General features: G+C 38.2%; 2 protein-coding genes across 5 annotated transcripts in view; one reads left to right on the forward strand and one right to left on the reverse strand.

Moving 5' to 3' along the window:
- Positions 1–1343: 1343 nt before the first annotated feature.
- kcnj13 (potassium inwardly rectifying channel subfamily J member 13) lies at positions 1344–27992 on the reverse strand. 3 transcript variants are annotated; one of them, XM_044119402.1, is made up of 4 exons: positions 12789–12995; positions 10015–10252; positions 9696–9810; positions 1344–5137 (listed from the first exon to the last, which is right to left on the reverse strand). In XM_044119402.1, exons 2-4 carry the CDS (start codon positions 10210–10212, stop codon positions 4563–4565), a joined length of 888 nt encoding a protein of 295 aa, XP_043975337.1. In that variant the 5' UTR covers positions 10213–10252; positions 12789–12995; the 3' UTR covers positions 1344–4562. The 3 variants fall into 3 exon arrangements, with proteins under 3 accessions (XP_043975337.1, XP_043975336.1, XP_043975335.1); XM_044119401.1 differs by lacking the exon at positions 12789–12995 and adding an exon at positions 25368–27992 and having other exon boundaries at positions 9696–10252; XM_044119400.1 differs by having other exon boundaries at positions 9696–10252.
- Positions 20406–27994, forward strand: part of fat3a (FAT atypical cadherin 3a) — a 59814-nt gene continuing 52225 nt past the window's right edge. For both annotated transcript variants that reach the window (XM_044119397.1, XM_044119399.1), the window contains exon 1: positions 20406–20954. The gene's annotated coding sequence lies outside the window, so the exon portion shown is untranslated. The remainder of the gene's footprint in view (positions 20955–27994) is intronic.

Below are 27994 nucleotides of genomic sequence, written 5' to 3' on the forward strand. Positions count from 1 at the left end.
ACGGAGTGAAAATAGTCTCAAAATATCTGTGCGTGTGCAAAAATATCTGCGTGTGTAATACTGGATTTGTAAACCTTAAGAATAAAGGTTTACAAACCTAAGAAAGGTTTACAAAGGTCTCCTACGCCTGCAAATATTGAAAAAGTACGCACAAGTCACCTGGTACACACACACACAAAACTGCATTTACACACAGATCCGGTTACGAGTGCACGAATATTTTTGAGACTCATTTCACACTTCGCGAGCTCCCAGATTTGTGTAAATGGTGCGTTTACATGCTAGTAGAAAGCTGGGTCATCTGAGTTTTGCACTGAGTGTAATGTTTTTATCCTCTAAACATTTCTTACTGTGCTTGTGCCGAAGTGGCAAATACGTTAGTTCGGTGGAAAGCAGTAAATCTCAGCACTTCCTTATAATATCCCAAAATTATTTATAGACATATTGTGCACTTTTGAGCGGTTTTTCAGACTATGTGGTCTGAAAAACAACCACTGGGTGGCGCAATGGTTCTCTCTTTTTCTTGCACTGTTTGCAGTTTAGCCTCCCTGATAAGAATTTATCGTTAAGACAAATATATGCTTATAGAATAATGAAAATATAAAAAGACAGTTATGACTTTTAATGCACACTGATGCATTGTGAGACATTTATTCAACCATCTCCACTTCACTACAACCTACTGAAAAAAGATGCATCCCTTTCAGTGGTTCACTGTAAAACAAATGATTGGAGTTTCCTTAAGTCTTTAACCAGAACTCAAATGAGGTTTAGTTAAAGAGGCAGACCAAGCAAACACTGGCAGTGTTTCAATTCACCATAAGATTTCACAAATTAGAGTGACTAAGGTAAATTAGTTTAATGGAGACACAGCAATTAAGAAAAGCAAACACGTTTCTGGAAAAAACAAAAAACAAAAAAAAACAATAACATTTTTGCTCCAGGATGAGGTGGTTTTTCAGCCATATCAAAATTTGTGTATTTTGCAAAACTGCAATGAAAACACATTTTTTTACATCAAACATGTCTAGCCAGTTAGCACGTTTGGCCAGTGTTTATCTTAGCTCTGGCCTCCTTGGACAATGAGCAGCTGGCTCCACCAGAGGTCTCCAGCACATGAAAGTTTGTCTCCTGTTTTAACTGGACACTTGTACATTTTTTTTTTTAAACTGACTCCAACTCTTGTATGCTCAGTGATTCTTCAGAAGTGGGACAAAATGTTGTGCAATGAACTAGACAAACGCCAGCAGACAGCAGCACTGTTTTGAAGTTAAATGATCCTCCTCACTGATAAGTTGAATCAACACAGAATGAAGACACAGAGGCCAAAAGAATCAGCGTTTGTCATGTCTGGGTTTGTTTAAAAAAGTTTATTTCCCATTATAGTCAGTGTATAAAGTCACTAAAGCATGAGGTTCAATGACGTTTACACGCGTCTAAGTGATCTCTTTGAAAACAATATAGAAAAAAACCATCTGATTATAATCAAATAATGTAAATACAACATTTATTAAAAAGGAATTTACTGTAATACTGCAATATGTAACTTTCATAAAATATGTTTTGGCATATTTTCTGAAACTGTCATGTTATGAAAGTATAATATGAGATAAACAACATAAGATCTAGCTCCTGCACCTCCCCCCTGAGCTACTATTACCACCTGACTTAATGCACCTCTCCTGATCACAAACAGCAAACAATCAGATCCAGGAGGAGTGTCTCAGTGCTGTCAATCAAGCTTGTGCACGCTGCACAATATGCTAGTAGTGGAGAAACAACTTTGCGTTATAGAAAAACTTTTTATCTGCCGTCATCAGTGGCCATGGTAACCAGCATGAGCATTCACAGCAGGCTCTTCTATAAGGAAGAAACTGCAGCTTAGCAGAGAGCGAGGGAGTGGTAAGCAGCGCCGCATGTAGAGTGATTGACAGCACTAAGACCCTCCTCAAGGCTCTGATTGGTTGTTTCCAGTTAGCACTGGGAGAAAGCAGAGAAGCTTTTTTCACAGATTATTTGTCTCATACCATACTGTCACAATATGCAGTTTCAACAAATATGTATGTGTGTATATATATATATAAAGTTACATGCTACAACTTTAACATACTATGCTTATTTTCAAGGCTAAATCTCCAAAAACATTTTAAAAATTCAGTGTAATACAAAATATCTTTCTTTGTATAATTTTAGACAACAACCTGCTAAAATCAATCATATACAAATAAATCATTAACTGTTTGTCTATTAGTAATTATGAAGGTCACTCATATATTAGAAACCTCACTTTAGACATGGGTGTGGTGATGTTATGCTTAAAGCTGGCTTGTATTTGTGACATTTGAAGTGAAACCTTGTCTGATTTTGAGGCTCAAGAACATCAAAACTTAAGAAAATGATCAGAAACACACTCAGGGTTTTTACGCAGTAATTATTTACAAGCAACTTTGTGAACAATGGGAGTCAGATGACCTGAAATTACTACAGATCCAAATCTGCAAATAACAAATGTTTTGTTTTTTAAAAAAATATGATTTAACTGCACTTCATGCTAATTAATAAATTTTCTGCAGAGACCCATGTTCTTAGCTGAGTTCTAGATATAATTTTTGTGGACACACAATATGCATAAAAATACTTTACAGTCTACTGAAATCTGAGGATACAAGAAATGCATTTAATATACAGCTCAAAATATATTTATCTGTGATGATTCTAAAAGTCTTCAAAGTTTTTTTTAATCTGCAGTTGTTCAGAAAAACAGGAAAGAAACTAATAAATGGATGGTTGCTTAGAAAAAAGCATTCTTTCTCAGTTTTTCTGACTTTGACCTGCCAGATGATTTGACCTGAAGAATTGCAGAAATGAATAAATATCTTTACATCTTCGCACAATTTTGCGTCTTGCTACCTTAGTGACGTTGCCCCCCCAACTTCTTCAAATTAAACGAAATTGGTGTCAAAAGTTTGTGAAACGTCGGTGCAGCAAAACTCCTTGTTTGTGCCACTATCATGTTAAAGATATTACTAAATGTTTCCAGAGGTCATCGCAGGTCAAGCAGCCTCCTCCAAATTTACAAAATCAAGTAAATTTGGTGTCAATTAACCGTGCTAAAATATTTTACCTGCATTAACCAACACCAACATAGCTCAGTTAATTGATGCCATATTTCTTTGGATTTTGTGAATGTGGACTGACTAGTTGACCTATGATGACCTCTGGAGATTTTTTCCTATCTTTAAATAAAATAGAATAGAACATACTTGATTGGTCCCCAAGGGAAAATTGCTTATTACTTGACAAGCTACCCCATTCAGGATGTTAATATATATCATGTATATAGTGTATACACAGTAATATGTGTGTAATGAACTAGAGAACATTTTACTCTACTGTAATAAATATAGCAGAGTAAAATGTAGAACTGCATAGTGACCCTCCAAGTAGATAAGTGTTACGCTGTTGGTTGTTCAATCTTGGATGAAAAGCATCTTTAATCATCAAGTTCTTATACATTTATAAGTTTTTTGTTGTTGTTGGGTTGGGCACAGTTGACCTCAATCCCATGAAGAAAACACAAGTCAACAATGTTAATAAATACCATGGAGCATAAAATATACTCGTAATGACGCTCCCTTCACATTTCTGCCTGCCTCCTCTTGCATCCATGCCTAGAACCCCCCCTGGTGGCACAAACAAGAAAAACTGTGCTGCACAAAGCAGCTCAGGCATTGTGGACTAATATTGTTTAGTTTGAGTTAAGAAAGGGGGCCAACGTCACGCCAACTTGACTCAGATCCTGCAGTGCCCTCTGCCTGTGTGACATGTCAGCCATCACATGTAGCTATAGTGTCTATACTGGTTTCTTTTTTTACTAGAAAAACGATTCCCGTTGTCTTGCTTCCTCTTCACTATGAATTCTTATTTTGCATGTCACTTTGGAGATGTGTCTCACTTCTCTTAATGCCTCTGGAAGAGGGATTATGTTTTCCTTTAGGAACTCTGTGACAGCTACAAAGATTTATTTCCACAAATATTCTATTTGTCTTTAAAGTATTTAAAACTCAATAGAACAATGTCTCATTTTGAATATATTTGAACCGGTAACAGCTCTCAATAACACTGGTGAACATATCCAAAGGCAGTTCAATGATTTTGTTAAAGACTGTATCTTATTCAAGTCAGATCAGATGATGAAAATGTGAAACATATAATATGTGACCCATGTGGCATTAACATGTCCAATCTAAATTAAGGCCTTTTATTCATCCGCGGCTTCAGACAATATTTTATTTTATTCTGTTGCACCTTCTTTATTGCATCTTAACACAGTTTGGACAAACTGTGACCCAAGTAAATCAGGTAAGGAAAAAATGGCAGAGGCTGCACAGACTTCAAACTGAAATGCACAGGTGGAACTAGTGATGGGAACAAACAGGATCACCTATTTCTGACAGTATTTTACAGGTCAGAAAATAAAGTTAGCTGGATTCTCCTGACCAAAACATCCATGTGCAAAGGACCCCTCCTGCTGTCCAAGTCGGAGCTCTTGTTTATCATGTTTACTCCATCCTGTCAGTGTCATCACCATTGATTTGTACCACACAATCTTTGTTCAAAGGGTCCTTGGAGTGGGCGGTGTCAAAGTGCTCTTTGCTCACCAAGTACTTGCCCCGAGCATCCAGCCCCAAGGCAGGTAGAAATCGCCGGTCAAACTGAATTTCTTGGCGTAAGTAAGAGGCTCTCTTCTGGCAGGAGTCACCAGTTCCCTCTTGCAATGCTGTTAGGAAAATGACTAGCTCAAAGTGTTTGGATGTGCCTTCACAAAGAGCAGGGTAGAGGGGGCTCTGGCGGTCCAGTCGGTGGTAAAAAGTAAGCGGGAAAATAAAGAAGGGGCATGGCTGTTGGCCTAAATGGTCCAAGTGGAAGTCCAGGGAGGTCTGGTACAGAGCCTGGCCTTCCTGTTCCTCATAGAGCACTGCACTCACCTTCACGTCCACCAGAGGTCGCTGAATAAGATTAGTGACTCGTATCATGAGGCACGTCTGGCCCTGGTGTTGGCCCACGACTGCCTGGGGACTGAACTCGATGGCTCCTGCTCTCTTCTGAGGACGAGCAATCTTGGCTACAAATGCACCTGAAAATGATACATCAGGATAGTGTCATAATGTTCCATGAAATCTTTCACCTCAGCTGCAAAACCATGCAATGTTCTCCAACATCTACCAAATGATTTGTCTTTAAATTAAATTAAATGTGACTGTGCAGTTGGGAGATCTGGCTCTCGGCCACACAATACAACTCTTGGAAGATTAAAGAACTGTTGCTTAAATCTGATTAGGAAGCCAAACAGCCCTTCCATCATGAGGCTTACAGCTGCCAGATTAATTACATTTTTTCGCATTTTTGTTGGCTTCTTGATTACATATGTTCAAATGTTAATATGCAGCAGTCAGTGTCTTTTAAGAGGGTAAATTAATTGATTAATCTTGTTTTTTTTTTTTTCTGGTTGCTCAAATAGTGATGAAGAAATATGCATCCGAACAGAAACTCCTCTATATCTGCATTCCTTTGTGAGAAAAACTAGGAGGGTCAAATCCAAAACAAAACCGATAATCAAACAGTTTTTCATTTTATTGGAGTAACATAGTAACAAGCCTAGTTTCAGAGTTATTTGAGCTTGCAGTTGGTAAGATTATATCATGCCAACTACATTATGTTGTGAACATCTCAAATATCCCAAAAGCACGGTGTAGTTTGAAGATAGTCCTCCATGTTTTTCAGTGCGGTCAAATAGATTTGATGGTGTTTGTCACATCAGTACAGGTGAACAGGTGGTTTATACCTCAAGGACATGAACTATATTAGCATTACAGTTTGCAACAGCAAGTTATTGAGAGAAAAAAGGAATATCTAATAACATCCTAAAGCACATCACAATAATATGTAAAACCTAATTCTGTTAACTCCTCCATAGGCTTTTACTGTAGGACTGGAGGAGCAGGTAACCATGTGATGTGGGCAGATTATGATTTATGGTTTATGAATTGTGCTAGACTTTGCAATTCTACTCGATTCTCATCTCCCTCCAGTGCTCCCTTTGGGATTTCTCTTTCTTTTTTCTCCCACTGACCTTTATTTCTCTGAATAAATGTAACTCTGCACTCTTTTAAAATTGTAGCCTGTTTATAGATGTAGTTTTGCAATGGCAGTGGAAAAAGTGAACGAAGTCATTCAGTGCGTGTTGGCAGCGCTTCCAAATATTGAACAATTAACGCCGGAGCAATATCAAGATAAGGATTAACACAATTTAATCTTTGCCAGCGAATCTTTGTCATTCAGCTCAGCACACTCCTCTCTTTGCTGTGGGGATAATTGTTTATTTAAGCTAGGGATAAAGAAATATAATAATAGAATTCCACATGTATGCCTATCTGAGAATATATGGTAACTCTCTGATGAATAAAGGATTTTTAAAGAATTTATTGTGTCTAGACAGTGTTAAATGGAGGTTAGCTGTTTTATTATAGCGACGAAGATTTTGACATGACAAAACCTTGATATTGTTCTTTATTTAGATAATATAGAATAAATGATACAATTATTCTAATAATTCATTCATGTAGATATTTAGTTAATTTTCATACTTTTAAGTTGGCATCATAAAAATATTAGTTGACAATTTTATACTTTTATTATGAAAATCAAAGAATATTATTCAGCATCTATACATAATTATTCGAGAATATTTTTGATGATTTCTTGAGGAATTATGGATCATATATCCTAGCAACTGAGTTGCTAGGAAGTCAGGCAGCATCTCTCTGCCTGACTTCCTGACTATATGAGTAGATAGAGATTTAACCCTCCTCCAGTCCTGCCTCAGTTCACAGTGAGGGTGATGGGGGTGTCCCATCAGACCGTCACTTCCCGAAACCTGTATGTAGTCCTGCGTCTTTGCCAGGACTAGATACAGGACACAAAGCTCACACAGGGTCCACTTCACCCATCGTAGGACTACAGGAGGGTTAAAGAGCAGCAGGAAAAGTACACAGTAAAATCCCAAGTGTCAAATCAGCATGTCAGAGCAGGGGAACTTTATGAGAGTCAATTCAACAGCAGTGAGAGTAAAATGCCTCTTTATGTTGACTCCGAAGAGCTCCGCCCCCTTTCACCTCCTGCCAGACTGATCAGAATTTTCTCAGAGCCATTTTCAACGTCTTCACCTTGCCTGATAAATCACAGTAAGTTTCCTCAATTTTTATTGTTTGTTTTTTTTAATTATTATTATTTTCTAGTCAAATCAGCATATTAAAGTAACATGGTTCTTCAGACAGAACTTTTTTTTGGTCAAAAATATGCATTACACATGACAGATGTGAAATGCCAAGGGGCGTCGAAGTCAATTGGACATCTCCGAGTGTTAGCAGTCTTCTAGTTGCAAGTTTTCAATCTTTTTATTCTCATATCCTGTGTTGTTTCTGTTCTGGGACGGTGATCTTACTTCAGCCATTCTCCTTCTGAGCTTGATTGCTCCTTCCTGCCGAGGCTGAAAAAGATCTGGCAAGGTTTCTGCATCCCAGGCTGAAAGGTTCATGCTGCGTATTTTTTAGCAAAAACTATCATCTGTTCCCTTCCTCCACTTTTTCTCTGTTTCTTGTCAAATATGAAATGGATTCTGTTTGAAAACTATTTTTCTTCCTTTCATTGCAACGTATTCTTGTGCCTGTGTCCAGACTGTTGATTAGCTGCATTGACAGGGAAAGCTTGAAACATTTAACTTTCAGCAGAAATTTTGTAAGCTAACTTTTTTTCCTTTCATTATTTTCACACTTGGAGTGGAAAAAGCATCCAGGACTATAATGATGCAACAAGTTTGCCCAAGAACATAAACACCATTTTATGGTTTGATCATTTTTGATTTTGATACTATCTTAACATTCTTCTATATCACTTAATATATTTTCATATTGAAAGTTTCATATTCAAGATTTTTTTTTACACTTGTTTGTCAATCATCATCTTTTAGAAACAAATTTGTGGTCATCTTTTTGACATAATCTGGCACATTTTTGCCTTCTACTTTTAAATGCTATAACTTTCAAATGCGTTCATTTAAAAAAAACACGTTATTATGGTAAAATAATAACATGTTTGTCCTTTGTTTGGTGCAAGCAAAGTACAAGTCTGTTATCTGACAATTGTTATACATTTATAATTTTTTCTCCATGTTAAAAAATTGCCTGCATTACTTTGACCTGGCTCTACAGGATTTTATCAAGAACTTAAGCAAAGATCCTCTTAATTGCTCTCTGTCAACCCAGAGGTCTAATTTGAAAACCTTTTGTGTAATTTGTGGCAAAAATGTTAACTTGGCCTTCTAGGAAAATGAATGTTTTTTACTTTCTACAACAAACAAAATTAATATTGTTTGAATAAATAAGAAAATTTGTCTTTTGCAACAAATGGTACTAATGATGTGAATTTATTTATTTATTTATTTTTTAAACAGAACTGGTTAAAGATTTTTATATAAATTCATCATGATTTACAAATACTGGTTTTACCTTAAAAGTTTTATATTAAGTCTTAGCTGAGAATTCTTTAAATATTTTATGCTATTATTGATTTCAATAAATGTTGAATAGGTTTATAGTAAAACAGCATCTAATTATTATTTTTGTGACACTGAATTAACAGAGATTAATGCTGAGCATAGCGTTAAATTTTATGCTATAGATGTCTTACAATGCTATAGAGGTCTTCCACTATTGGATATTAAGGTGTTATTTCTCTCCATATAGCAAAAGTATATTAACAATTGTGAGTGTTAGTCAAGTTTTATTCTATAAGTCATTTCTCAGTGTGGAAATTGACTTTTAACGTTGAAAATGCTGCACATTCTCCCTCTGCAGGCCTGGGTTCACTCTGGGTACTCCGGCTTCCTCACAATCCAGAAGAATGACTGCCAGGTTTACTGCTGTCTCTAAATAACAACTATGAATGTTTGTCTACAAGGATCTCTACCACAAAACAGAGTAAAAGGTTTTCACTCTTGGAGTTGACACTATCCATCCATACATTCATTGTCTACACCTTCTTATCCTTCTGGGGTCGCAGTCATATTTATTTTTACTTGTTCTTTTCTGCTCATTCACATTTTGTTATTTGAAGAACAAACATTTGTCTCGTATATTACTTCCTGAAGTCCATGCCTTATTATTTATTGTGACTCATTAAGGACCATGTAGCCAATTCCTGAAGCATGCTGTCTCACTCCGACTGTCATCAAAACCAACTCAGTTGCTGAAAAAATAATTAAATACATGTCTGATTAAAAATATACTCTTTAAATGAAGAATTATATCCAGTACTTGCTTTATGACTGTAATATTTTGTGGAATAAAACAGTCTGTTCTATAAGATTTTAAACACTGCAAGTATCAGATGGTATTTACAAAAGAAGAGAACATATATGCTCTACTTTCATTAAAGCATGATGTTTTTCAACCTTTTAAGATCAAATTTAAGGTGATTTTCTCACATTCATCACATTTTGTTGAATCTGTTCTTTAGAATTCTGTAGTTCTTTGTCAGTATTACATTATGCCTAATTCCTGAGCACAGCCTCACTGCAGACATGTTTACTACATCTAGCATAGAGTGTTCTCTCATGCTTCGGTCAGAATTTGTACCTGTGATGAAGGCCTCCAGCATAAGCCCCAGCAACATCTGCACAGCCAGCAGTGCTATAGCACTGGGACAGTCTCCACTGGGGAACATGGTGCCATAGCCAATGGTCAGCTGGGTCTCAAGAGAGAAGGAGAAGGCAGCAGTGAAACTTGTAATATGTTTCACGCAAACCACGTGATCCTGTGGGGGGTCATCATGATTTTTCACAGCCAGGTCTCCATTGAGATGGGCCAGCAAGTACCACAAGCAGGCAAACAACAGCCAGTGGGCAATGAAGGATGCACAGAAGGCGAGGAGTACCCATCTCCAGCGCAGACTCACCAATAGTCCCCACAAATCCTGCAGAGCCAGCAGCCAGACTCTGCCCCAGCTCCTGCGCCACGAGTCTGAGGGGCAGGCGGGGGCATTAAGCGCACAGTGTCCATCTTTGGTGACTAGACGTTGACGAGGGGGAGAAGACAACAGGGGGCAGGAGGACGCTTTGCCAGCCAGAACGCTACTGTTGGTTTTGGTTGTCATGGTTGCAGGCAGATCTCAAACAGGGCAAACAAAATTGACCCTGAAAAAAATGAAAAATGAATGTTAGTAACACAGTTTTTAAACTTTGACATTGATGTTCTTTCAGAGGAACTCATGTGACTGATCAGCAGTAACACTCTGAAGCTGCTCCTTTCTTTATGGTTCCGACGTTCAGCCTCTGGCGCTGATCCAGAGAGAGTGCTGTCAGTTATTAATAAACATGATTGTAATCATAGTTTGTGGATACGGTGCCAACTGAAAGTGCAAAAAATAATAGAACTACTAAACACAGACATTTTTACATTTTTATTAAATATTCCAATATGAAATGTTTTGTCCTTGAGCTTCTTTTTGACAGGTCTAGCCATGGAATCGGTTGTAGACATGTTGAAATCAGCTAATTTTAGGGTCCTTCTTTTCATGTAACGGGCCAAAACAGATTCTCAAAATTAGGTTGAATGTACAGAACAGTCATGTTTAATTTAAGCAGCTGTATGGGATGTATGGGCCGGCAGTCCTGACAGTCTGACAGCTAGACTTCTGCATTCTGCAGAGTTTCTATTTCTATGTCAATATTGTTGCCAGGAGATTAGAGCGGCTCTCAGCTGGGAATCAGTCTGAGCAACACAGTGACATGCAGAGTAGGAATGTGTCTTGCAGGGAGCTTTCCCTGCATGGCTGTATGACTCTTCACAAATAACAAATCTCTCCATTCCATGAATAAAACCACTCTCTTCCATGTCAGGCTTTGTGCTTTCTCTACTCTTCAAAGTTAAAACTTGGGTCGCCATGCATCAGCATTTAGGTCGGGTCTGGAGTTGATTTGGTTGGAAAATGTTCTCTTCCCAGAAAAGAAAACAATAGTTGGATAATTCCCAGCAAGATTGTCACATGTCGCAGTTTCAAGCCCACTCAAACTGAGACAGTTCTGATGAAACCAGCTATGAGAGGATGAGGACATTAGCATAGTATTAGCGTAATTCTCGGTTTTGCATACGGGATGTCAGGATGTGATTCCAGACTCCCATCAGACTGAGCTGTGAAAGAGCTTGTTGATCAGACTTACATGTTTCAGATCATTAATTCTATTTTCAAATATATAAGAACACACTTTTCAAACGATGACGTGATTTATTAAATGTCTAAAGCTAAGAAAACCAGCCTGGCCCAATCTAATACCTGATGATGCCTCCAGTCCAAACTTGTGGGATGGCAGTGAGTGTTTTAGACTGGGGAGGAACTCTGTACCCCTCTTTGCAGAACTGCTTTCAATTCAGCCATATTTGATAGGTTTTGAAGAATGAATGATTATTAAGGTCATATTAAACTCCTGAGAATGATGACACAAAGACGAATTCTTTACAAAATCAAGAACATTATGGACAACCCTGCTCATCCTCCTCATTGAATGGCTGCATAACCTACATATGCTTCAGTTTAGGATGGCAGAATATTCTCCTGAATTTAAGGTTCCATCAATAAAGCAGATCATCGTGTGGGATAAAAGACTTCCTGGACCAGCTTGTAGACGGAGGATCTCTGCAGTGTTTCCTGCACTGAAATGATGTTGTTTTAAGGAAATGCTGATTATTTTGGGGTGGATGTTCCAGTACCCACAACGGGACCCGACACATCCCACTGTAATCTAATCAGTCAACAGAATACTGTTCTAAATGTCATGAATATCATTTGGAGCTTTTTGGTAAAGGTGAGATGGGCCTTTGAGTTCTTTTTGATAAGCAGTGGTTCTGATCTGATTACCTCTCTTATTGTTCAACCATGAACTCTGACCTTAAGAGAGCAGAGATCTGCAGATCTGCAATTCTACTGTGTATCCTACAAAACACAACTTACATTTTTACATACAGTTGTAATCACACATACATGATTATTAAACTGATTCACTACGGGTTCCTGGAGGCGCCTGCATGTTTTTTTTTTTTTTTTTAATGATTGCACCATGGATAATAAAAGAACAACATCACTTTGATATAACAAAACTAACAAATCTTTAGCTTTTATATATATATACATATAAAAAATGTCAGCCAGCAGAAACATCCTCAGTGTTTCATGTGACTGTATCATTGCAGTTGAAGTGATTTCTGATTGCGTGAAGCAGCACATCAGAGACATGGTGCTCATTACCTTGAGCTCATGCAGAGGTTTATGTAATGTGTGATCAGCTGCCACTGTTTCCTACATTTTTAACTTTATCACTTCACAGCATGTCTGAACCGCAACATCAGACGTGTAATAACCTAAACTCATTTAAAGATGAATATTTGGACTAGTTTTCAGTCAGTTGGTCGATTACCAACTCTTAGTTCTCTCTGATTCCAACAAATAGTTTTAGCTAAAAACAAAAAAAAAAGACTAAGCTGAAAACATTTTTCTTTACAGCATTTTATAACAATGATAAAACACACACAAGCTTTCCCTGTGTTGTTCCTGAAAAAACAACTCTTCAGCTGCAATCAATCCCCATGTCTGATTTGATCACCAGTTGTTGCCCCGTTTCATCCAGGTATCAGAACCTCACCTCAGGACAGCATCATGCTGGGGCTAGAACTCACCTAGAGCTGCACTCAGGGCCAACCTGGAGAACCTTTGACCTGTTCCCCTTAGACTGGCTCTGTTAAGCAGACACAGGACTGCGGCTCATTCAGAGAGCGCCACCGATTCCTTGGAAAAACGGAGGTTCAAAATCCCAAAAGGAGTCCAACAGAAAAAGTGGGGTAGGGGGGAGATTTCTCTCCGCTGAGGTTGTCTCTGAGTGTGACTGAGCTGCTGCTCTTTACTCCACTGTGAGGTGCAGCGTTGAGCTCCAGGGCCAGGGGGATTCAATTGGTCACATTACTCTGCAAGGAGCCTATTAGTATTCCCGGAAGATAGCAGATAGAGAGGGATTTGAAAGGGGCTGTTTGTGGAGTGACCAACACCTTGTCACAGTTCATTCAGTCCGATAACTATTGTTGTGACGAACTGGAACTTTTAACCATTTGTGTGCACATGCGTCCATGTACTGCTTCATTGATTTCTGATGTTATCAGGAGTATTAAGGAAAACATGAACACAGATGTTAAGATTGTTAGAACTGAGAACAGGAGCAGTGGGATCGTAAGAGGATTTTTTGGGGGGATTTTTCTTTTTCTTGTCTTCTTCTTGTCTCGCCTTGTAATCTCTTAGATATGAGATGGGAATTTAAAATCATTTCATTGTGCTGAAGACTTTAATTATCATTAAAAACTGACAACATTACTACACGACTGTGTAAGAGTCAGATAAGTTACATATTAACCAAGAAATCATTGAGGCCTTCCTTCTTGATAGCAAGCAGCAGATAATTGTCAAAATGTTAACACTGCTCTTTGACCCTTGAACATCAGAACAGCTTTACTCAGAGGATTGTTTGTTTCTTCAACAAACCAAAATTAAGCTCCGCTTTGTTGAAGATCTACTTTATTTAATTATGGTCGACTTTAAAATCTTTGTAGTCTTTTCTGTTGATCAAATCACAACAAACTTTGTTGGCTTGTCCTCCATTAATCAAATCTTATAAAAGTAAATACTTCAGTATTAGTTTGTTACTATTTGATTTCTTGTAAAGTTAGCAAGTCTTAAAGTTTGGCTGATAACGGGTGCAGTTTTGTGGCCAACTGTAGTGTAATGCATGTGTTTATTTTCTTCGTGAAGTTTAGGCACAAACACAAATATCCACATACAGTTACTGAACATTTCTTTCTGTCATAATGAAGTAACTAAGATTATATTTTTAAGAAATATTAAATTTTGCTATGTAAAGAATAAAAACCATATCTTGTATCTTTATTGGTATCTTTATTGTCACTGTGGAATTATAATAAAATTTTCATTGAGACACGGACTCAGGATGGACATAAATTAAAAGTAAAGAATAGCATCCCTTCAGGAAGACCTTAAAAATCTAAACGATAAAACTGGGAAATACACCGTGTTTAAGTTTATTTGTTCTGTATTTAATGTAGACAATAAAAAACGGGTCCACAAGATGAAGAAAATATTCATCTTTATTCACTACAGCCTCTTCTATAGATACCAAGAATGGACTTCAAGCAGCCTAGCCTTGCTACAGTATTCCACTCGGTTCAAATCTCACATCACAGCTCAGTCTGGGCTTTCTACCATTGTCTTGGATTCCTCTGTTAGAATTTCAACTGGGCCAGTCAGTGAACAGAAGGAGAATTTGTGAATGGTGACATTGATTTTCTGCTCTGTTTTAGAATCGCAGTCTAGCTGTAGTTTTAGAAACGGCAGCAGTGAAACTGAACGAGGACATTCGGTCCGTGTTGGTCACACCTAAAAGTATGAAATTATCATAGCAGCCGGCTCGCTCACATTTCACTTTGCAGTGGAGAACAGTTGTGTACAGCCCAGGAAATATCCTGAAAGCTTCACAGTGTCAAACTGGCACATTACACACGCCATGGGCAAATGTTAGCGATTGGGTAAAATTTTCAACTTCAACAGAGTCCAGGAAGCTATCATTTCTCAGCAGCTGAAAGCCCAGACCCTCTGGACGAAGCAAAGTGTGGACCAAGGACCTGGTCTACCTGGATAGACTCCAAACAAACCCTGAGATTTTTCCAGTCTGAAAGAGAAACAGTAAAGTATGACTGACAAGAAGCGCTAGATATGATAGTTTGAAGATTTACTTGCAACAACTATGTCATGTATAGAGAAACAATATTTTAAAACAGAAAAAGTGCACAATTCAGTTGAGGTAAAAAGAATAAATAAAAAAAAATGAAATGAAATGTTGCTGCAGGTCAGGACATGGATGGGTGGATGTTCACTGTGCCAGGAGGGAGGGAGGAACCAAAAGATAAAAAATGTAATAAAAAAGCAGGAAGAGAGACGCTTGAGAAGCATTTATTCATATTTTTCTTCACCTTCCAGGTTTTTCGCTTTTTGGCCTGAGATGAACAGAACAAGTTGACATTTCAGGACAAACTAATAATCGATCCAGATGGACGTTCCAACATAACTGAACAAGATTGGGATTTTAAAAAAACATTCAAAGTTGGGGAAACTAAAACACTGAGTGAATCTAAGAGGAAGCATAATTACTTTTTTTCTTTAAAACAGAGTGCACACCTGATTGTGTTTTATCATTTATCTTTTTTTTTTGTGGTTAAGATTTGTTTTGTGGTATATTTTAGTTCATTGAAATTGCACAAGAGAAGTTGTACTTGTTTTCTGTAAGAAGTTAATTAATAATTCATGAGGTAATTATATAAAAACAATGTTCTGTTTTTACAAGGTATGTGTTCTGTGGCGTGGAGGTCTTATTTACTCTCTCACAGAGAATCCTACTGCCAGTCTCCTCTCGAAACCTACAAATCATTCAGTTTAAATCTAAAGAAATCTGTCATGATTCTGATCAGTAAGCCTGAAGTCATTTTGCACAAGACAGATTTAGTTCATGTAGATGTCACACAAAGGAGCAGCAGAATAGTTACAGAGTGGAAAACACATGCAGTTTATGTAGATTACATATGTGGTTGCCAAAATAACACTGCTGGACTCTTTTGGTAAATAATATGGATGGAAAATTACTGCCAAGTGTTCACTGCAGAGATGACACTTCACAGTAACATGGATGACACCATCTGTTGTTGACTCGCACTGCTAATGCACCTGCTTTTCTTTTCTTTTCCTGCTGCTCTTTAAACATCTGTTTGCTCGTATAGTCAGGGAGCTTGGCAGAAAGGCGTTGGAGTCTGTAAAGCACACAGACTTCAGACTGCTGTGATCTGCTGGGGACAGACAGAGACTGAAAAGGCTGATCTGGATGGACAGCTCTGTCCTACGATGCCCTCTGGACCCAGGAGAGGTGTTGTGTGGAAGGAGAATGGCAGCATGCAGCATGCAGGGAGCTCTGACAGCACTGAGCAGCTCCTTCAATGGCAGACTGCTCCATCATAAAGTGGGGATGATTGTCGTTTTACATTTCTGTTACTCTAGGTTTTATCTTGTCTGTTTTCTGTGTTGCCCTGCGACAGACCGGCGACCTGTCCAGGGTGTACCCCACCTCTCACCCGGAACGTTAGCTGGGGATAGACACCAGCAACCCTCCCGACCCCATTAGGGACCAAGGGTGTATAGAAAATGGATGGATGGATGGATGGATGGATGGATAGGTTTTTATCTCTAATGGCCTTTATTTTGCAATAGACAAACAGGAAGGTGGATTATGAGAAGATGTGCATTGATGGTCATCAGGCCAGGACGTGAACCCATGATGGATGCATGGAGGACCAAGGCCTCCCTCTGTACATGGGTCACACCACCAAGCCCCACTCCTGTTACTCCTGTTCTGTCCACTTTTTGTCATGACAACTTAAATTTCAAACTTGTGGGAGTAATAAAGGATTATCTTAAACTTGTTGGCCAGTGATGTCCCTTTTTCTGGTTTGAATTTCCTCCTTTCCTCTTTCCTTTTGCTTCTGCATCCATAAACACGATCCCTCCTTTTAAACTCATCTGAGATTTGTGGTTTCTCTTGAGGTATTATTTCAGCTAACGTTATTCAGCTGCTCCCACTTGTACACCACTATGTTGCTACGGTTACATATCATAGCGTATGGCCAAAACTAAAAACAATATCAATAGAAATCCTTCTAGTTGCACAGCATCCAAAGCTAGAGAGAATTATCATCCCCCCCAAGAAAGAAGTAATTTCTCTGCCAGACGGGGAGAAATTAAAACATAAAATAATAATAATAAATGCAGCTAACAGAGCTACTCCAACATGCTGATGCATTGAGTGGTGCAAAATGCAGGGAAGAAACAGGCAGAGCTAAAAATGTAGAGAAACTTTAATAGCAATTTAAAAATAAGGGCAAAAAGCAAAATTCAGAACATCCTCAGACAAACAAACCAAGTGAGCTACAGTAAGTAAAACATGAGAATATGACAAAGAAGGAAGCAAGATAGGAGTATAGTGACTGGCTGATGAGAATCAGCATTTAAGAAACTGGGAAAAACTGGGAAAACATTGGAGGAAATGTTTAACATAGCAAACAGGAAAAGTAGGTTATGATAAAAAAAATAAAACACTAAACAGGATAGAAAAAAACTAACAAACTAAGATCACTTGCTGGAATTGGACAGAAAAATCTTTTCAATGCTGGAACTCAGAAATTACATCCTATTAGATATTTAACTTGTGTTTCAAAGTCTGTGAGACAACATGGAGCAAAGCAATCAGACAAAACCAGCTTTTTACTATTGAAAAATATACTCTTATTATTTTCCATCTTGTTAAATTCAGCTGTGTTTTTATTAATCAAACATGATTTAAACCCTGCCAGGGGTTAAAACTGGGGCTTTTTTCATTTCTTCCTCCTACCTCTCTGGATCTGCACGGGTGACATTGTTAGGAAGTGACGTGTTGTCAGCATTTTACTGTTACTTCGCCTTCATTCTCTCTCATTAGTCTGAAGAGTGAGACCTACTACTGGGAAACCCTTCACCCCTCCGCCCTCTCACCCCATCCCCTCCGTTTCTTGTGTATTTTCTCCATGGGGTGAATGAGAGCTTTGGAGGAACTTAATGCACATGGGAAAAGAATAACGCCTAATCAGTATTTAGTTAATCACAGTTTTAATCGATGTATGTCGATAAAAGTAACTTGAGTTTTAACGTATAGATGCCAAACTTCTGAACTACCATTATGGTAGGCAAGTGCAATGTTAGGTAACCATAATCACCATGGCTTCTAGACAGACAAAATGAAAGTAAACTGGCATTTGTTTAAAAATTAAATGGTTAATGTTTCCAAGCCAGGCTTACCGATGTTCAACGTCTCTATTTGAAGTCTTTTGTACGTCCTGATTGTTTTGGGCTGTAGTGACAATTGGGTATAGCTGAACCATCTGCATGGTTGGACCATCTTTTCATCAATCATGAAATAAAATATGCAAGTTATACTAAAATATAAAATGAAAAATACTCCCCAATATTCAAACTGACTCAGCTGAGTCTAAAGCAGTTCTGCCTGCCAACACTGCGGTTAGCAAATGGCCCATCAAGATTTTTTTAAAGTGGATGTAGCATGTTTTTAAATCCTCCCTTTTTACATGTAAATCATGGTCTGATTTACTGGCTATTGTAGCTACAACAAATATCTCCTCAAGATACATAACAGGAAAATCACTAATTTCAATTCAGTCATTCATACATTCCAACCGATCCTCACTATTAAACAGTACAGTATACTTAATTAATTCATCAAAGTAGCTTAAAAGGTTTCCATCTGGAATATCCAGTATATTGGAAAGAGGTAGAAAGTAACAAAGTATATGTTTCTTGTTAATGTGCTTCAGTAGCTTTTATCTGTATTTGTATTTTCCTGGTCATGTATGTTTAGGTATTAAGGTATTGAGAGCTAATTTTGCAAGTTTTGTAAGTCAGCTTACAATGCTGGTAAAGCAAATTTATTGTTATATAACTGTATAACTATAACTATAACTATAACTATAACTATAACTATAACTATAACTATAACTATAACTATAACTATAACTATAACTATAACTATAACTATAACAGTATTGTTATAGTTATTAACCTCTTAATTATCATGATGACACCAGGGTCCTCATGGACCCCTTGACTTACATTACAAGCACTGTGAGTGTGACTGTTACGGGATTAATGTTAATGGTTGAAACGCAAATTCAGTTGTCTATTAGTGGCTCCTTTATGCCCTCTTGTGGTGAAAGATCTTTTGAGAGTTTTATTTGGCTGAAGTGCTGATGTCTTGAAGGAGCCTTGGCCCGTCTTTGGGTCAAATCTACTGAATGTTTGTGTGTATAAAAACAGATAACAACCTGATATCATGTGAAAGACTGATCTACAAGCAGCAAACAGGATTGTGTAGCAAAATAAGGAGAATTGCTGGCACCCTAATGTGAGTGTGTCTATTTTTATGAATATGCTATAAATAAGCTGATCATCAAAAATACTGGGAATATAGTAACTTACTTCCAACAATGTGATTTACTAAACTTGATGGCTAGATCTGCTTTTGCATTTTTATTTCACACTTTTGAAAAGCAGTTGTATATTTTATCTGCTGCTGTTCTACATGGAGAGAACTTTAGAGTTTGTTTTGATTAAAGTTTAAATTTTTCACAGCTGTATTGTACCACATTGTATACACATTAAAATTAATTGTTTTCCTTATTCTTATTCTTTTTATTATTACTACAATTCCTACATAATTAAATACATACAAAATTATTACATTATGACTTTCTACTTCATTTTTCTTGATTTGCAAAGCTAACAGTTAGCTTTGTCAATTGATTGTATTTGATAAGTATAATTTTGTATACTCACCAATACAAAATTAGACAGTATTCATAAATTGTGAGTAGAGTAAAACAAAACTTATCCCACTACTTTACATTTTGAAAACTGATTTGTTTTTGTGACAGACAAAGCTTCCTTGATGAACTTTGCCTCATTTTCAATGTTTATCATGTGAAATTTCTGTTGAAAAAAATCCACATTAAGCACAAGTATTACATGTTTTGAGAAAAAGATGAAATCCTGCTGGCAAACTGAAAATATATGCGCTTGACATATGGCAGTAAAAGTCCCCCATAGATGTGTTTGCATCAAAAATAGTTTTAGTTTGAACTTGTTCTGTGTATGTGTAAATCTTCCTGTGCATTTGTGAATGTTGAGACTGTTTTAGCTCCATATATTTGTTATTTAAAATAAACTGACATCAGAACTGATTTTGTGATGTTTTTGAAGTTAGTTTTCTTTTGCCTGGCGCTCTAATTTATAAATTGCATTGCATATTAAATTAAATTAATTAAATTACATATCTGGTCAAATGACTTGATTGATGATTGAGTAGAATTACTTTAAACGTACTTGTAACTTGCAAAACAATGACTTGGTCCAAACGTTGGTCATTCTATACACAGACACTTGTGTGACAGTTTGGTTGAGGATGAATAGTCCAGCAGAAATGGACATTTAAAGGACACTGCCATGACTCCTCAGCCATCTCAGTGTAGCTTGTGCAGGCTTACAATGTGTTTGAAATGGTGTCCTTAAAGCACTGTGGGCACCTGAGCACCAGGATGACAGCACCTTACAGCACAACAATCTGAACACAGAGAAAGAACGTTCCGCCAGGATGCGCTGTGCGCGTCTATATGCGGACGACCCGGCCCTATCGTGAGCAGCAGCAGCAGCAGCAGCAGCCGTGGAGCAGAGAAATCTAGACTGGTTCCTGCAGACGTCTCACAGTAGCACTGTCGGTGGGGTGGAAGGCACTGAGTTCTGAGGACAACTTCATTGTGCTTTTTCGCCAGCATGGTCGGGTGAAGAGATCCGGAGAGCAGGTCCAAGTCCAACCGCAGAATAAGAGGTGTGCCTCCATGCATGCAGCGCGGTAACGTGAAGAAGCCTATTGTCGACGATCCGGTGTCGGATGTGAGCCATGAAGCGTCTTCCAGTTAATACTACGGGCTTGTTCTCTGCTGCAGCTGTGTGGGACACATAACGGTAAATGGTGTGTTGAGCCGAGCACAGCTGAAGAGTAACGGGAAACGGGGCTCCCGATTCAGCTGCTTAGGAACCAGCCAGAGTCCGCCTGGAGCCACTCGGACCGAATCGCGACGCGGATGTCCTGGCTTTCTCTGAAACGCTCACATCAGGCTACAGGAGACAAACAGGTAGGCTATTCAGTGCACGAAACGTGACGCTTCTTTACCATGTTGTACATTAGTGATGGAGGCTGCTGCTGCCTTTTTAGCATTGATGTTACAGTAGAGAGAGAGAAAACCCTTTTATTATCGGCTTTGAACGACGGAGATTAAATTGTAAAAAAAAAAAAAAATTTTAAAAACAAAACAAAACAAACAAACAAAAAAAAACCCAAAGCAAGCATTTCCCCCTGCTTCGCCCTTATGGTAATCATCTTCATCAATTCGGCCTAGTGTAGGACACCTCAGTCAGAACTGGGATTGCAGCTCGGAAAAAATAGTAAGATCTTGTAAAATCCAATCCTATTTAGTGCCAGTAATCACAACAAAGACTTTATTAGTTAATTGATTTAATACTATATGCCAATGAATACTCAGTGGCTCAGTGTCGTACACATGTGCCTGTTGTGTCACGTTATACATCGCAGATCAGATCTGTGTGGAGGGGAAGAAGACATCAATCCACACACACTTCAGTGAAAACATATAAATATAAGTTTGCATAGAGATGAGTGGTAAAGGAGAATGTATGTTTGAGGCTGGAAGTGATTTGATCAGGGATGACCACGTTTTACTTCCATTGTGAGATCAATCTGTAAAAGCCATTAGAAGGTGCAGACAGCGAAGGAAGCCATTCTAAGACCTGATTTTGATCATCTACTCCAAGGAAGACAAAAAAAAATAAAAAGCTCTGAAAATGTATGATACATAGCCGCTACTTGTGTGTGTTTGTGAGAGTAAAGGGGAGCTGTCTGCTCTCACCTTTCAGCAGGCTGGCAGGCAGCCAGGCACACAGCATACAGCTGTCCTTTCACTTACTGTAGCGGCCTGTGCTTCCTCACATCTTTACCCAACACCTCTGGCTCTGCTTTATCGCAGCCTGCTTGTCTTCTCACACCTCCTTCTCTTCAGACGGCTCTGCACAGGCTCATTGGTGCTGCCATCAGTCCTGACAGGCATTGAAAGATGACTGTGGAATGTATGGTCATTAGCTAAAATATTTTGTTCCACAGGAGTGTAAAAATAATAGACAATAAGAACCCAACAAAATGGAGTTGAGGTCCATTTAGATATATTGCTGTATGTGATGCCTGTGTTGAGTCTCAGCAGTAGTGTACCATATTGGACTTTTCTGCAGATTTTGGGTTGCAGAAAAAGCAGTTTGGAAAAAAAAAAAAAATAATCTTTTCATGTTGTAGATTTTTTTTCAAGTAAAATATTTTCATCCAGTGATCTTTAATGCAAGCTAGCTTTAGGGTGTGACTCCTGGTACGGGCCGAACAACCCGACCACGATCCACTTTTTGAGGTGGCGTCGGTCCGCTTCCGAACGAATTCTGACACTGTCTGCTTCTGGTGTGAATACAGTTTGGCCTCAGTCCGGACCAACTACAGGAAATGTACGTCTGTGTGGACTTCACAAGTGGCTGGTCATTATGTTGGAAATGAGCCAGTCAGTGTTACTAACTGTTCTGCTGAACTGAAATCATACCTGATCCAATGTTTTCTGCCTAGCGATGCTGCGGCTTACATGATGTGGGTCGGAGGTCAGATGCAGAGCATCTTGTGTCACTGAGCTTGCAACCAAATTTACAGACGCCAACATTAGAAATCTCCCTTTGCGAGACACAATCATTGTATGAGCTGCTCCTGCCATTCAAATTGGTATTGCAGTTGTAATTACAGCACAGAAGACACGCAACAACTGGACTTCCACAGTTTGTTTTGTCTGTTCTAACCTGCAGCTGACATTTAGATATTTTTCAGTACAGAAGATTTGAGAAGGAAACAGCAAAACATTGTCAGCCAATACCTATTCCAATGTCATGTGGATCACACTGTTGAAACTTAATGAAGGGTTTATAACATGATACACATCTACACTCTGGTAATGTGTTATGCTTGGTGTTATAATTAGTAATTAACTCTGTTGTAGCAGAGTACACAGGGAACCTAAAACAAACTCCATTCATCAGCAGACTGGGCTTTCACACCTAAGAGCTGCAGAATGTTCAAAATTCCTGGAAAAGTCCAGGTCTTCATCTATCCATGTTTAAATCTGACATCAACTAGGAGTCAGATACAGAAATTTTAGTGATGTGAGGTCAATAAACTGATAAACACTTGAGCGAAAAAGAATACAGATTGACTTAAGTGATTTTACTTGTAATAGCTCCAGAAGTCTTAGTTTGTCTACAGCATGTGTTTGCATTAGACTTCTTCTTCAGCTTCAAGACAAAATGTAAGTTCCTGAGAACATAAAAACAGTAGCTGATATGTCCAAGTTGGTCATTTTGAGACATCCACAAAATGACGAGCGGTTGGTCCTTTGTTTTGGAGTTAGTAACCGTGGGACAGTCACACAGTTTGAATAAGAGTATTTCATTTCACTTTGAAATATCAGCAGCCTTGTAACATGTACTGAACCGTTTCAGAATCTTTCAAATTCATTTGAATGTGAAGGTTAGAATTCTTATTCTGTCGCAAATTATAAGTCTTTGTTAGCTAAACTAGCAGTGAGTCAGAAGGTTGATCAAAAAGACAGATAGACTCAGTGCGAAAGAACTTACTATAAAATGGTGAATAGGAGGCAGGCGGCAAAAAAAAAAAAATAATGTCGACAGTCAACTTAAAGATAAGTAAAATATATGCAACACAATGGACACACAGGGAGACAGACTGTTAGTAACGGGAGGATCTGACAAAGACCCTGACTGACAAATATTGATGGAGGAGAGTTGATTCCTGGATGAGGAGAAGGTAGATGGTTAGAAACTGGGTGCAGCTTTTATGGAAGGCAGGTGATCTCAAGAAATGGGAGAAACGGTTGTTAGAATATACCGGGAACATAGAAAACAAGAAACCAGAAATTTAACAAACTACATACACAATCCTAGAAGAGACAAGGATTCAAACCATGTGTGAACAGAAGGGGCAGCCGTACGTCTTTGACCCAGAAGCAGAAGAACCTCCTGAATGACCATCCAGCCACAAACCACTGAAGCATCTGACACATTTATATTGTCATTAAGGCTTTAGCTTCACTTTGGAGCTGTGTGCCATGATGCAAAGTCAAGCCGCTCACATCAGCACAATAGTTCAGCACAAAGACCAAATGTGGCCTTTTTTAAAAATAGATATTTGCAAGGTTAGAGGGGAAGTGTGTCTCTTAATATGTAAAAAAAAAAAAAAAAAATCTGAAAATGTCGGACTGTCTTGAATGAGAGTCCGATATGTTTTCACAAACACTGCATCTTCTTAATGTAAACTATTACTTCCAGTTTACTATAGCAAATGCACCAATATTGTGTTTTTCCCAGTCACAGGTTCTAGATTACTGAAAACACTTGAACCTGCTCTGTATTGCAGCCGATAAAAAATATTTTCCTTTTTCAGCAGCCATTGTGCAGCGGTAACTTGTAATGAACTGGTTGGAGCTGGACTTGGGTTGCCAGATGAGGGACTGGGGCTGGCTTGGGGTTGCTAGGTAACAAATTGTGACACAACAATTGCCGACACCAGCAGGACATTTACTTATTCCCAAAAAACGGCTGAGTGTTTTTGTTTTTCTTTTGGACTGTTTCTAGAAGCAGGAGACACAGAAACACGTTTGGTTTCTGTACACAATAAAATTCACATTTTATTATGCTAAAAGTGAATTTTGCATAATAGTGGACCTTTAAATAATATTGTCATTCTCTATAAACAAATGTAAAACTTCTAGATCTAAATTTAAGTATTTAAGGGTTCCTGAAGGTCTGGGGAGCCCTTTTGTTGGCTCTGAATGTTACCTATATTACATGCCTTGTTTTTAGTATCGGCTGGCTGATTATTTGATTAGAATTTAAGTGAAGTGCAAAAACTTGATGTAATTTGTTTTAATTATATCAAGTATTTCTTAACACTCTTTAATTGCATGTTTAAATGTCTTCCAATAACACTTTTAAATATTGATTGAAATATTAATCATTAGTCATAATAATTATAATAACATGACTATTATTAGTCCTAATAGTCATGTTAAATTTTCTGTTGACTTTTATCATTTTTAACACAAACCCATAGTGGGCTGCTGGTGGACTGTCCCGCCTCTCACCAGGCTCAGCTGGTTTTTCTTGGGGAAACTTGCTAACATGCTACGTAAAACTAGCCTGTTGACAGTCAACTGTTCTCTGTATATCTGTTCACACAAATAGCTGCGTGTTTAATTCCTAACAGGAAGACATTGTTGTTTTGAAGGATTCTGATTGGATCTCCTGGATCTGGATCAATTAGCCTCATGTACTCGCTGCTGAATGCACTAATGGTGGAGAAACAACTTACCGTTACAGAAAAACCATTTATCCACTGTCATTGATGACCATGCTAACTAGCCTGAACTGACCTGCTGATGGGGAGAAGATGTCTTCCAAGTCACCAGTTGAGGTTGAGATTTATATGTTGCCAATCAGGTGTTCACTTCAAGATCATCTCTTCGGTTGGAAAACAGAAACAAAGCAAAAGTTAGAATGATGCCCTAAATGAACATTATATAAACTCAGCATTCATATGAGTGTTTATTTCATCCTTGTTGACTTGCACACATGCATCCAGCATCACAGTAGATACAACACTGATGGTTCTGCAGCACCAACAAATCCTGAAAGTGTATAAGCTTCTTGAAAATACTATTGAATACATCTGGCATTGATTTGTTCAACTAACCACTGCTGACCGGCTCAGCAGAGTTACATCCAGACGTGGTACAGACCGGAACTTTAACTAGGCCGTGCTGTCATTTCTGATTGAAACTTCAGAAGTTCTTGAAGAAGTGTTTGCTGTCTACTGGAGTGATCAGACAAGAAGCATCCAATGGAAAGCTGTTTTTCCAGGGAATTTTCTGTCTTCTTCCTTTCATCCTCTCTTCTTTGTTTTGTTTAACTCCTCTGTCACAGCCTGGAAGCTCTGCTCCTGTCCACTAACTAGTATTACCAAAGCCCTGAAACAGAAGCTAAAGGGTTCTTCTCAGTTTTAACTTGAAATCATAAACATTTCTGCTCAAGCATACGCATTCTAAAATAGACCTGGAATCATATCTGAAGCATCTGCATATATTTATATTAAAAAACTGCTAATTATTCAAGTGATACCAAGGCTCTGCAGAAAATTAGCATTAAATGGAAAAAATAGCATTAAATGCTCCACATAAGCAAAAATGTCTGAAATGCATTTAAACAAACAGCATGGTTCACAGAAATGACAGGGAACCGTTTCTTTATCAGTTGGTTGAAGTTAGCTAACTTCAGTTAGCTAACTTCAGTTAAAAGCTGCTCACAGGGTTTACCCAAGAGAACTTGCTGACTCTGGTGGTCGGTGGGCGTTCACCAGCTGCCCACCATGTTTTTCTATTAAAAGATGTTAAATTGACAGGAAATGTAAAAATATTACTGTGTAATTATATCTGTTATGGGAATACATTATTAAAATAAATGTCAATTAATTGCACTTTTGTTTAATCCAAAGTAAGTCAGCAGCTCCAGAAGCCCCCCCAGGCCTCCAGGGGCCCCATAAATGCAAATATTTTAACACAGATATATAAATGTAACATTTGTTTATTGAGAACATCAGTGTCACTAAATTTAGTTTAATGGATTCAGCATAGATACATTTAAAAATATATATTAATATTTGAATTTAAAATTTTAAGGAGCTGGCATGTTTACTTTGTAAAAGTTCAAAGAACAGTCGTCATAGTTAGTGTTACAATCTGATGCTATGAGTTTAAATCTTTGATTTTGAGCTCTGTTTGTACACAAATACATGTCAGTAAATCACAATTATGACTGACTGCTTTTAAAATCGGCCTATTAAACCACCCTCCACTTCCCAGATTTCACTAGATCTGCATTGAAATGCTGTTAGTGGTGCTGATGTTCTTAGCAGCAAAAGGAGCCCCTAAGTCAAATTCTGCTCAAGGCCTCATACAGCATTGGACCGGCCCTGCATGATGAGCTAAATCACTGCACTGCTCATCTCTGCTGGATACAGAGGGACAAATGGGAAGATTTAATTTATGTGGCTCTTCCATTTCGTGTCTGTTGAGTTTTTAATAAGTGCCACAGACACTGTTTTGGTTGCCCGAGCTTAATGCGAGGAGTTTTTCACATCTGGGGCCTCATGCATAAAAGAGTGCACAGTTTTCACACTAAAACTTGGCGTACGGAAAAACGTAGAAAAGTGCGGCGCACAAAAAAAATCCGGATGTATAAAGCTGTGCGCACGTGGCCGCGCACCTTTCCTTTATAAATCCTAATTTGCAGGAAATAGAGCGCAGCTACTGGTCCGCCCTGTTGTCTCCATAAATACATACAGCATGTAAATTAGTACAAATACCTGGAAGTCTGCCACCACGTGAAGGAATTACCATGGCAACGTCCTTGTTTGAAGCAGGACAAGTATTTGTAATAATACTAATAATAATACTACTAATAATATATATTATTTAAAGGGTGCTTTCAGGGAACATGAGGTAACCTCACAAAAATACAAATAATACATTTTAAAGAAAGAAAAAAAATCCAAATAATAATAATAATAATAAAGAAAATAAAGAGATCATACAAATGCCTGTTTGAACAGCAGAGCGTTCAGCCGGGATTTGAAGACAGTCAGAGTCATTTGAGTGGGTAAAATGGACGTTTATTATAAATAGTAGAATCATGTACTGGTACTGCACAGCTCCTTCTTTAAGTTCTGCTCAGAGCTCCAGGATGATCAGTCTGGATTAATCTAAACGCTATTAAACCATCATCAACATTTCCCAGCTGATCAATATGATCAAGCGCTCCTTCTGAATCCTTCCATTGACGAAGTTCTCCATCAGAGCCAAAGCGCTCCACAGTTAGCGGCTCACCTTTATGCAGCTACTTGAATACGTGTGATTGTCTACACACCTCCATCACCTTAAAAATAATCAAACCTGTTTGGAGTTAATCTGCTGATCCAACCCGGGGGTTTTTTGTGAGATTGAAA

The sequence above is a fragment of the Gambusia affinis genome, linkage group LG06 (assembly GCF_019740435.1).
Source record: "Gambusia affinis linkage group LG06, SWU_Gaff_1.0, whole genome shotgun sequence".
NCBI classification, from domain to species: domain Eukaryota; kingdom Metazoa; phylum Chordata; class Actinopteri; order Cyprinodontiformes; family Poeciliidae; genus Gambusia; species Gambusia affinis.

Excerpts from the sequence above, each read along its gene's own strand:
- kcnj13 (XM_044119401.1), bottom strand. The coding sequence starts at position 10,212 with ATGACAACCAAAACCAACAGTAGCGTTCTGGCTGGCAAAGCGTCCTCC. Across the intron at positions 5,138-9,695 it reads GCTGGAGGCCTTCATCACAG|GTGCATTTGTAGCCAAGATT; the intron begins GTACAAATTCTG and ends TATCATTTTCAG.